At 43.0% G+C, this 12,184-nt stretch overlaps 1 protein-coding gene across 8 annotated transcripts in view; it reads left to right on the forward strand.

Moving 5' to 3' along the window:
• DPF3 (double PHD fingers 3) overlaps positions 1 to 12,184 on the forward strand; it is a 166,544-nt gene that overhangs the window by 120,144 nt on the left and 34,216 nt on the right. For all 8 annotated transcript variants that reach the window (XR_012995899.1, XR_012995898.1, XR_012995900.1 and 5 more), the window contains one exon: positions 2,707 to 2,844. Coding sequence is in view for 4 of the 8 variants with exons in the window: in XM_076344743.1 (XP_076200858.1) it covers positions 2,707 to 2,844 (138 nt within the window). In the remaining 4 variants the exon portion in view is untranslated. The remainder of the gene's footprint in view (positions 1 to 2,706; positions 2,845 to 12,184) is intronic.

The following is a 12,184-nucleotide window of genomic DNA, read 5'->3' on the forward strand; positions in this document are numbered from 1 at the left end:
GTTTCCTTTCGTGCATTGAGGGACAAAAATGCATGAGGCCTATATTCAAGGACACGGTGCTTTTGTAAGGTAACAACTGTACAGTTAGAATTGTGGGTATGTTTTCAGGTAGAGCGGAATAAAATAAAGTCTGGTAGAATTTTTTGAAATATTTTTGTTTTGAAATTTAAAACTCCCTCGAATAGGTAAATGAGACTGGGTTTTAGAGCTTATCTGATTTTGCAGCTAGGTTAGCAGTAACGCAGAATCAAGCTATATACGAGCAAGATATAGTTGGATAGTAAACATCACACAGCTATTAACACCAAGTGCCTCCTCCTTTGTCAGTACAGCACTGATCAGCTGACAGTGCTCTGAAAATAATTTAAGTAGACAGACGTTTTTGAGCAGTATCAGTAATTCATAGCAGAAGAATTATTTAACTTTCATCTTCAAATGCACACAAGTAAGGGGGATAGAGTAAGATACGTAGTATGATACTCAAATAATCTGCTAGAAATGTAAATCTATCTCTCCATTCTAAGAAATGCTGTAACATTTGTGTAATTAGAAGGGGTTATCTTTCTGAAATAATTTAAACAGTGAACATTTTGTAGCTGTCTCCGGTTTGATGATTACTTTTGTGTTACACTTTTTCCAATATTCAAAAAGTGGAGACAAAGTCGTACAGAACTGTGGATATCTTGCTGTTTGACTCCCTGCCAGCATCTGTTCCATTGCTTGTCCTTTGCTCTGTAGGACCGCAGAGGAGGAGTTTCCCTCTCCAGAATGCATTAGAAGAATACACAGCTGGTACTAGAAGAAGGGAGACCAAACTGACGTTTTGTGGAGAGCATGCAGCTAAGAGCAGTCTAGTTGTTCAAAATGTCTGGCACGAGAGTTAGGTTTACATATGAAATGAGGGCAGATGCTTCAACGAATGGATGTGCATATGTATCTAGCCATTTTATTTCTCCCCAACTTTCTCCCCCTCTCTGCTGCAGGAATTCTTATTTCTAAATCAAGGGCATTCAAAGACTTAAAAAAATCTGTGGCTAAGGACACATTACATTTGGAGAAAGTTTTTGTACTGTTATGATGACTGTATGATCATCATCTTGCAGAATGGAGAAAACTGGGATAAAAGTATCTAAAATTCCAGATCACTCATTTATATCACGAGGTTGTTTTACACATTTCTAATAAAGCAAAGTATTTTCCTTGAGTGAGTTTGCAAATCAGCTAGAAGAGGTGGAGAATGAAATATGTTATCATGCTAGGCTTTGATTTACAGTTTTCTATCATCTGTTCCAGAATGTGGTCCATCAATTGGCTTTTTGTGAGTGGTAGCAGAAAAGTATAATAACGGAAGTTTTACTTAGATGTAAATGAATATTTGGGGTGGGTCTTTTTTGATTTTTTTGTTTATGGAGCCTTATGACATTCCCAGACTCAGGTGTCTGGGGAATGAGAAGTAAGTATCTATACACATTGCAGGATACACTTTCAGTATCGGGGCTGAGGGAAGTTTTTAGGAATGGATGGTGACTTCCCCCTTGGAGATTTTTTCAAGGGGTCTAAAAACAAGACAGAGAAATAGACTGCTGGGTTCTGTTCTCTCTTCTGGCGCCACTTCCTTCACTTTCCTAAGCAAGCTATGCAGGACAGACTACTGGGCATGACATTTATTCCTGTGTGAAATCCTTGAGGTTAATAAAGCTAGTAAAGTGATGGAAAATGTGGCTGGGAGTAAAAATTTGCAGGAGGGGCACTAAGCTTCTTTGCCTTTGTTTTCTAATCTTTTAAAATGGCAATAATTGTATTTGGTAGATGAAATAGCTGTATAAAAGAAAATGGACGTTCAGAGACTGCTTTGAAGATGAAAAGAGATAACTTTTAGAGACAATAACATGAATTAAAAACTTTATAGAGGCTGAATTTGTATGTAATGAATCTTATGATGAAGCTTGCCCTTGTGGTGAGCTCCCTGTGCAAATGTAGACCTTTCATCACCCTGAATTGTTTGATCCTGTTCTTAATATCTGTTGACTTAGTCCTAAAATAAACAAAAGTTCAGAAGGAGGATTGTGTGTCACACATTGTATTATTTATTGGGATGCTGAATATGAAATTTACCTGGACAAAGAAGTATTACTACTAAATGTTCTTGTAGCAAGAAACTGTGGATGATTTCCATCTCCTTGTCTTGACTGGGAATCTGCGGAAAAAGCTATTTATTACCCTTTTACAGAAAGCCTTTTTTTTTAAAAAAAAAAAGTAATACCGTTTCCTTTTCTCAGAGATCAGTAATGAAGAAAATAATGTCCTTTCTTCTCAGTCCAGTTCCCACTGCTGTGCATTGTGCGGCACCAACATCGGAACTGGCGTTTCATTTAATTTTATGTGCAATCTTGTTAGTGATCTCAGCAGAGAGGATTAGGGCTGTATGAGCTGCGGAGACTGAATGTGCATTTGCCGAGGCCTGTAGGAGGGACTCCTGGAAGCAATGGTGGGAAGAAAGCTTGTGTGGGAACGACCAGCTGCAGGGCTGCCCTTCCATCACCTTTCACCAACATTGGCTGGAAGAGTTTCGGGCAGGCGTGTGGAGTGTGTGGTGCTGCTCTTGGGGGAGAAGGGAGCGTTATTTGAGAGGAGGATGCCATTGTTGCAGATCACACTGATGTTTCCATTCTCTCTTCCCCTCCCTCATATCTCCTTTCCTCCCAGTCTGTGGCAAGCGCTACAAGAACAGGCCTGGGCTGAGCTACCACTATGCTCACACCCACCTCGCCAGCGAAGAGGGTGATGAAGCCCGCGAGCAGGAGACCCGCTCTTCCCCTGTCCACAGAAATGAAAACCACAAACGTGAGTACTATTTTCCCTTTCCCTTTGAGATCATTTTCAGGAATGTTGCCTCCACCCTGTCTTTGCCTTGCGGAGGCTGGCGTGATTGCCTGGCTCTGTTGTGAGTGATTGGGACCTGGATGCTTGGAGCTAATCAGCCGCAGCTCACACGGGTGCTGGCTCAGCTAGTCAGGAATTCATTTCAAACCCAGCATTATCTCTGCAGCAAGTCACTTTTCCATTACTGCTCCTGTGAGGAGGAGGTGGCAAGGAGAGGGGGGAAAAGAAGAGATGCCCAACCCGCCCATCATCAAGCAGCCTCCCAGTGGCTGTTAGCAGAGATGTCAAGGAAATACACATCCTGTTTGAGGGGGCTGTCTTTGTTTTGCCTTTGAATAAGAGACATTTATCCATGTCTCAGTTTTTTATGTATGAAATTCACAGCACCTGTCCCCCCTATCCCTTCATCTCCTCCCCAAACAGCTTACCCTCAACTTTACCAAAAGCCACTTCTTAGTTACAGTTTGGGAAACTCTATGAAAAAGCATCAGTATTCATGTGCAAGGAGGAGAGCTGGAACATGAGAGAAGAGAAGAGTTATGTGCCTAGATTCCCCACACTGGTACAGGGCTGAAAGAAATCTTAGTGGTCCGTGTGGCCCTATTTGACTGTCCTTCCTCTGCTTCTTAGGCACAGAACTGGGAGTCAAGGAGACTGTGTTTTGTTACTGATTTTTGCAAGTCTCTAAGCCCCTGTTTCTCAGTTTTCCAGTGTGCAATACTATGTGATGGTTGCTTTCACCTTGGGATTTGTGTAGATGCCTTTGTTCACTTTCAAAAAGTCCTTTCAGATCACCATGTGAACTGTGTCATTTTAGTTCAAAGTAATGAACAACGTGGACAAAGCAATAAAATGCTTATGGGGAAAAATATCCAGGCAAACACTTTCTCATACATTAAGAAGAACTGGAAGAAATATGGAAGTAGGAAAACATTTCCTTTCTAAGCAGGATAATTGATAATTGTCCCCAGGGAGGTGTGGGAGGGGGTTTCCTTCCTCCAAAGCATCTGCTACTAGCCACTGTCTGAGCTTGAAGGGCCGTTTAGTGTGATCCCATTTGGCAGTCCCTATGTTTCTGTCACTTTTATGCTCTACCTTTTAGTTATTCACATGTTTTGTAGGTTCACAGCAAAAGTAATTTTGACTCCTCCAGCTGTTGATAAACTTGAGCTGTCAATGCACTAAGAGCGACTGCTTGGGCAGGCTGGAGAATGTCAGTGTTAATCCAGTAGCTTTTGTTTACTTAGCTTTACATCATCTCTGTTGGTTTTTTTTCCCTGTGTCTGCAGTAGTCAGTAATAGTTGCATGTCTGAGGGGCATATTGCAAATCTGTATTGAATTAATATTGATAATGGCCTTGCACAAATGCCCAGACAAAGAAGGGTCGTGTCCCCTACCCTTCAGCTTATCATAGAGGCCAAGGAGAGTCTCAGTCCTTATGTTTCTGGTACTTAGGAAATGACAGAAGTTAGCAAGAAGAGGAGCTGTGGAAAGGTTAGCAGCAGCTGGCCTTCACCCATGGAAAGAAAGGTGTGCTCTGCACTATGGGAAAGGATAGAGTGGGAGTTGCTCAGGCTTGTGTTCCCCCAGAGCTCCTGTGTGATGCATGTGGCAGAGGGAAGCTGTTGATGCACAGATTCCCATACAGGTAGAAGTTTAGGGCCAGTGGGATAACCTGCTCTGAGATCTAGATTCCTGAGCAGAAAGAATCTGCTTAACAACCAGCCAGGAGCCAGTGAGGTACGGGCAACAGCCATGCAAATGTGAAGATCACCCCTGGGGAAAGTCCCAGATGCCGGAAGGTAACTCTCCCAAATGGTTTAGCTGTCGCAGTGGCTGTTTGTTCCTTTTTGCCTGTTTGTTTGTTTACAGCCTTGAGCTCAGATCTTGCATCTTTGCTCTTTCACTTGGCTATATTTAATTTATGCTGCCATTTATCTTCCATGTGAATGCTAATTGTCCACATTGCTAATGTGCAGTCATTAAATGGTCCCTTTGTATGGGGGGATGGTGGGGAGCCAGGGCATCAGATCCTTCCTCTCCCCTAAGAACTGCTAGGCTTGTGTTATGAATTAGATTTGACAGGTCTGCACTGTCGCACAGCTCGGGCTTCAAGAATCCTCTCTGCATGGGCTTGGGGGGCTGGGGGGGAGGGAAGGTGGGGGGGGATGTTAATCCAAACAGCTAATCCGCAACCTACTGAACAGGAGGACCAGAGATATGGTATACAGCAGGGTCTGGTTATTTGCTTAGCAGCGTGTCAGAGAGATATGAGCAGCCTGATTTAGAAAAGGCAAGGCAAATTCAAACCAGCCATTTGAAATTTGCCGTGCTGTGGGAGGTAAGCACTGGGTCAGCAAAGTTCAGGCAGGCGGCTGCAGCATGAACTTCCTTCCTTTGTACCCGTGCCTCCTCTGCAGCCTCCGCTCCTTGCAGTACCTGTGGTAACAGCAGCCGGGCTGATGCGGGAGAGAGCTTTCTGGAGCAGGGCTTCTGCAGGATTCAGCTATTGATGCCCTGGCTGGTGCCAGCTCAAGAGCTGATGGCCTCTTGTCTTTCTGCACACCCAGTCCCCTTTATCTTTACTCTTCTCCTCATGCACAGACCAATTGGGTAGTTCAGTAAATTATCCAGGGACTGGAAAAGAGATCTAGATAGGAGGAACCTACCTGATACTGAGAACCACTGAATAGATGTGTATCGAAGAATGGGGACTGGCTCAAGCCCCAAGTCTCGCCTCTTTGGAACATCTCGCTGTACTTGACTGTTATAGAAGGTTTGTTTATTTACATCTCTCTCTCCTTCTGTCCTTCTTCCTCACCTATAGATTACACTTTGCAACGTGGAAGATAGTTCAACAGTCTTCTCTGGCCTTTGCCTTTCCTAAAACTTCTTAGCCTGTGCTTTCTTTGAGCTTTAGTTGCTTTGTTTGTATGTCTTATCTAGTCCTTTGATGCAGATAAATAGCCCTTCCTCAGTGCCTAGTCTTGCCTCTGCCTATACACACATTTATTTTTGACCTACTCTGATTTTTTTACCTGAGTATGGAACTGTGAAAAGGAAGTTACAGAAAAACCTTAAAAAAGTCAACTCCCCCCTTCCTCAACTCCACTGATAAAAAGAAATGATCCCATTCTCAGCCTTTTTTTCTGCTGGCTTTTCCTCCACATGTTGGCACCAAAAGCGTGAGATTTGTGAGCCCAGGGTGCATCCAAGCCTGCCACAAAACACCTGCTGTTTTATTCCATCTCACTCCATGGGTACAGGCCAGCTCTGAGGGCAGCTGGTGCTCACAAATTTTGAGACACTTCTGATATAGGAATTACATTAGACTTCTATCTATTGAAATGTGTGTGTGAATGAGTGTACTAGTATAAATGCTCTTCCTTAATTCCTGGGAGAATAGGATAGTGTGCCTACATGGAGAAAAACTTCCTCTCCTTCAAAGGAGAAGAGTTTTCAGTGGCATTTTGCTGTGTGAAACGTTGGTTACAGGCAGCTGTGCAGTAAACAGCAACTGAACAGATCTTATGCCCACAAGCACTTTGGCCAATGACAATCCTAAATAAAGCACATTGTGTGGGCTGTCGCTGGCCTAGCTGCCGTGTGCAGGTTGGTCCATCCTGCAATACACGTAGTTAACGAGAATGCAGTCCTGTGCCCTCCTGTCACTGCTAGCTTGCGCACCTGACCTGCAAAACCACCTGTGTACGTTATTTTGTGGCATCAGCCTGTTGTGCCCAGTTCCATTGCAGATTTTATGATGTGGATAAATCTCTACTGGAGAGACCAGCCAAAGTTGTTTGTGTACTCTAAGCATAATTGGATACCCAGTCTCCAGAGATAAAAAATTAATGTGCTAACCTCAGTGTGCTTCCAAGCTGTCCTCCAGCTCCCCCACACAGTCATCTTTGAAACATTTTTATTTCCATCCAGGCAGGGGGCTGGCCATGAATAAATGACGAGAGTCAGCCCCTCAGTTGGAGACGAGCTGTTTGTTCCTCTCCACAAGCAGCATCAATTTGAAAAGCTACATCAGGCCTACTTTTTCCCTGCCTCATTGCTGGTCCTCACTGGGGCCATGATGGGAGCTACTTCTGAATGCAAGGATGCATCAATGCCCACCTTGCGACAAGATACCCTGCAGCAGGTGCCTTTTCAGTGAAAATATGTACATTACCTTGAGTTGACTTCTCATTAGTTTAATGTTTGTTTTTTTTTCTTTTCCAGAGCTTGTTTTCATAAGGAAAAAGAGTCAGAATACTAAAAGAAATGGTAGTGATTGCAGAGTTTGGAACTGCATAACGATTTCCACTCAAACCCTGTTTGCAGCTGTAAATTTCTCAGACTTTTATGCCTGTGTTTTGGGATGCTGAGGAAAAAAATAGAGCAGTTGTTTAGAGTTTTGGAATAGTGGGAAATCCCAAACTTGTTTCCTATGTACAGGGACCCATAGGGGACTTTTTGTTGTTTTCTTTGGAGTTGTAGGGGTTTTTTTTGGTAGTTTGGGGTTTTTTTTGATATACTGCCTGGCCAGGACCTGAAATGTGGTTGTCAATGCACAACTCTCATTGAAGAGAAGCACCTAGTGCTTCTCAGTAGTTTATGGGAAAACATTTCCAATTTGACTAATTAGTTTTTGAAAACTGTGTGTTGCTTCAGTAACATGTCAGCTCTTGAGACAGAATGGTATCATTTATGTATTTATAGGTTTTTTTCCTTTCTCGCTATCTCCTTGCTTTTTTTCTCCTCTGTGGAGAATTTGAACAAAGTAAAACCCAAAACTTTTGATTGAATTTGAACTTAGGTGCTCTGCCTTCTCGCACTCCTCCAGTGAGTAATTTCCAGATCCAAATCCTACAACATGTCGCAGGGACCCATTTCACGACACTGGCCATTCTTACCTGAATACTGAGGGATGCTGCCAGATGGGGCTGTATATCGAGCACTATAATCCCTCCTTGAGTTCCCTGAGCTGATGGGAATGATGCATTTCAGTGGCCAGAGGCCAAGACTCAGGAGAAGTACCCCTCAAAATCAGGAAATCTGTATGTTAACATGTCAGACTCTTTTGTCTGCCTTCCTATTCTGTATCTCCTACTGTTTATTGTCATGAGGCACTGGACAGTTACAATGATTTATTGTGAGCAGTGAGATTTCGGCCCATGCTTTAGGTGTTCCTGCAGAAGACTGTAAGATCAGTGCACAGACATTTCTATGAAGTGCTGTGTTATGGTGCAGGAATGCCGATTCCCCAAATCTACAAGATCTGATCAGTTGATTCTGTATTTTCCTAGCTGTACCTTCCACTGCCCACCTCCCAGCTCATTCATTAGCTGTTCAACTTAAGGGCCGTATTGATTCCTGTAAAAGACATGATCAAATGCTCTTCCTTCCCCCACATTCAGAGGCTTCCTCTGACTCCTACAGATGTACCTCCTTCTTGTAGCATTTCTTGTAGCTTGTAGTGCTCCTTGGCCGTGCCTTTCTGTGAGCAGGGGCTGTGGGAAAGGCAAACCTGTCAGAGTTGCTAAAAACTGTGGAAAGGCAACAGCTTCTATCCCCACAGCACCAACTAACTTAAAGAGGAGATAAAATCCAGTTACTAGGGAGAACTGGCAATCCTTCGGATGGGTGGTTTGCCGCACCTCTCTCAGTAGCATAGTCTGCTTCTCTGGCTGCCAGCAAAGGGCATGCCTGTACTGTGCAGGGGAGTGCGGCGTGGGGAGCCTGAGCTAGCAGAGGCCCATTGTGCTGTGCAGGCTGATTAGCTTGACACTGGGAACAGAACAGCAGCCGTTTCCCAGTGCTACACCCAAGTTCAGAGCTTATTTGGTTAAATACTGTGCCACATCGACACAGATGTGTCGCTACCAACCTAAGCTGCGCTTACAGCCTGCTGGAGGGTCTCTGTATCAAGTGCCCCAACACTTCCCAGTTTGGGGTTAGCCTACATGCTTATCTCTGGTGTTAACGACAGAGTAAACATGCCCAGAGAGACTGGCCATTTCCTCTCATTCAGTTTGATTTACATTTTTTCCTGGAAAACTGCAATGAAAAAACCCTGTACTTAATTCACGGGTGAGGAGGCAGCAGAAATGACTGTGCACATTGCCTGGCTGCATACATACGAGGGAGCAAGAGCCTTAAATGCATTTCAGCTGTGCTTGGCCTGTTTCTCACCACACCAGGGATTATATATATGTGTTTCTTTTATTGTTCCTTTCCAGGGCAGGGTCTAGCCCTGAGCACAGAAGCACCTCCACAGCCCGCCTCTGACCCCCACCATTGCTCATTACACCCCAGCAATGACTGGGGCAGAAGTGGGTGCATGCCCAGCCAGGCATCTCCCTCCTCGTCCTTGAACAAAAGCCACAGTCCAAGTGCTGCTTTTCTTTTCCCTTCTCCTTAAAGCCATTTTTTAATTTAATTATCACGTTGTAATTTCTTGCACGAGCCTGCCTATCCTCCACCGATGCATTTTGAGCAGCAAATGAAGGGGGCCGCGCTGCAATTCCTTACACTTGAGAGATGAAGCAATAACAGGTGGCAAGGCCAGAGGCAGCCCTGGCCAGGCACTCCGGTCGCCATGGAGACGGGCCAGGCCTGCCAGGGATGAGCGCTGGCGGCGGCAGTGGGGGGGCGAGCGAAGGCACATGGGGGCACTTAGGCTATAGGTTGGGTTTATATGTCATCAAGTCCTCCTAGGGGCTTGACGACCGCAGGCTCAGGCTCTTGGCTGGCGTTTTGCTGCGCAGGCGGCCAAACGTTGGACTTGCACTTCGACAGCAAGAAAAAGGGAGGCGTCAGAAAGGAAAACCGGGCCCCGTCTCAGACAAAGAGTCTCGTAGATTAAAAAAAAAAAAAAAGGCAAATCCACCCCTTTTCCTCCATCGCAAAGTGCATTGGCTTGATTCAGGCCTACACGCAAGTTCCCGTGGTCTCTATTGTGCTCTGCAAATTTTTGTTGCAAACAGAGTAAATGGCCTGATTCAAAGCCTTTTGAATTGAATTGAAAACCTCCAGTGGACTTATTGGTTTTGGATCAAGCCCAGAAGAAACAAGTAAGAGCTGGACAAAATGTGCTAGGAAAAATCCCTTTGGGAGCACATATATGTCCAACTGTAGCCAATTCACTGTAATCGTTTAAATAAATGATGCACAGCCCCCCACCCCAACAGCAAGGCGCACACTCTACTCCTCATTCTCCACTGCCTTTCCGGTAGTGTGGATAGGATAAAAAATAGGGATAAAATGCTACCAAACTTAGAGGCACAGCTTAAATCATGGTTAAGTATTATGCTGTTTTACCTACAGGCTGAAGAAATGTATGTGACTGTGGTTTGGTACCGAGGAACAGAGAAACCAGTTTTTCTTTTAAGCACTGGTTCCAGCTCCAAGTTTTTAAAGATTGTGATCCAAATCATCAAAATAACTTCACTTAGAAATCAGAGAATTGAAAAACTACAAGGTTCTATTTATTTGGGGTTTTGTCTGTATGTATTTAAGGGTCACATTTTGAAGGAAAGCTATTTAAAATATCTGTATTCTGAGTTTTCTGATTAAAAAACAGGGACAAGAATTGCTTCTTCTGAACTTGCCTTCCATCCAAGATATTTTCTGGATGAAAGCAGCCATGAGAGCTAGAAAACTGAGATTCTTATTGAGTCATGTGGCTCCAGGAGATGATGTAGAAAAGAAAAATCCTAATTTCTTGACGTTATTTCTCTAGAAGCAGCTTTCTTTTATTATTAATCTGAAACCATGAGGAAGGTAACTTCCAGGTTTTTTGATTACTTGAGGAGGGGAGAAGGGAAGCTAGAACTCTGTTTAGAGCCCCTGCCTTCAAAATCAAGAAGGCACAGAAGTTATTTTAAAAATATAAACTCAGTCAATTTGTTTAGCTTTTTAGGTTTTGTCTACAGAGCAAAGTTACTGTGTGATATACTAGAGAATTTATTTAATTTACAGTAGTTATTTTGCAAGAAGACTCCTGTGAATGATGGTACCATATTTTAAGTAAGTCTTTATTCTGCTTAGCTTGGTATAGTTTGAAATTAACTTGATTAGGCTAAGAAGAAAAAATATATTTCAGAATAAGCGCATACCAAAGTTATTTGGAAATATTGACTTCATTCTCATCCTGTCTTCACATGAATCAGCTTTCAGGTACAGAGAAACTATCATTCGAACTGTGCAGATCTTTCTGTCTCTCTGCTTAATCCGTTTTTAAAAGTATTTTAAAAAATTGTATAATCTATTTATTTTGGGGCAGATGTAGATGAAGACGGGGCCTTTGATGAAACTAGAAAGCAACACAGAGTTGAAATGGCGAGAGGCACTGATTTAAATACACCCCCTATGAGCACACCTTAACTCAGGCAGTACTCCTCAAAGCTCCTCAGAGCTTTTGATCTGTTGTTGCAGTTTGTAATGTAAAAGAAAATCAGAGGAGTTTTGAGTAAGTTAGGTCAAGATCATGGTTGGTGTTCGAGGCTTTAAAACAGTTTCTGATTTTGGGTGAAGAATTTTTAGACAAAATCCTTGGTTGTAGTCACCTGATCCAAATGATTGAGCTAGCAGTGAGTTACTTCTCGTTAGCTGAGCTATCATCTGGCTTAAGCTAGCACCTTCTACTTCGTGTTTAACATGTGCAAAAAGTGGATACCTAGTTAATTACTATGTCTCAGATGAAATGCAGCATTAGTCCCTAGTAATTTAATTGCTTTCGCTTGTGAATCCATTCCCATACTTACTTTTGTAAGTAATTTTATTGATTAAGGGGTGGGATTAGGGTTGGGCTTTTGGTGCATGATACCCTTCTCATGAATATTACACGTTATATCTTGCTGTCTTCGCTTTGTTTCTTAATTCTCTCATCATTTGTCAACTACAGTAAAATAGAATTAAAAACTCCAAGGACGTACAAAAAAAAATCCTTTGAAAGTAAGAACTCTGCTTACTATCATCTGGAAAGCTCTTTATTCTCAAACCTTCTGTGATTTAGCCTGGGGCTTAATTCACTGTACAGTACTGATCAAGAAAATAAGATTGAGTCAGGTTTGATTCTAGTTTTTGCACCTGTTAGAATGAAAAAACATTGAAGAGAATAACATTGCCTAGCTTATTTGGCTCTAGAGATACATCATTTAAGATATCATTGATGTAACTTCAGGAACTTCTTATCTGTGTATGACTTTTCAGGCCTGACATCTCTATCACACTCAACTGAGCCAGGTCCATATTTATGAGTGACGAGCAATAGATGAGCACGTAGGCACTCACATTAAAAATGACATT

This window comes from Aptenodytes patagonicus, chromosome 7, assembly GCF_965638725.1.
Source record: "Aptenodytes patagonicus chromosome 7, bAptPat1.pri.cur, whole genome shotgun sequence".
NCBI lineage: Eukaryota > Metazoa > Chordata > Aves > Sphenisciformes > Spheniscidae > Aptenodytes > Aptenodytes patagonicus.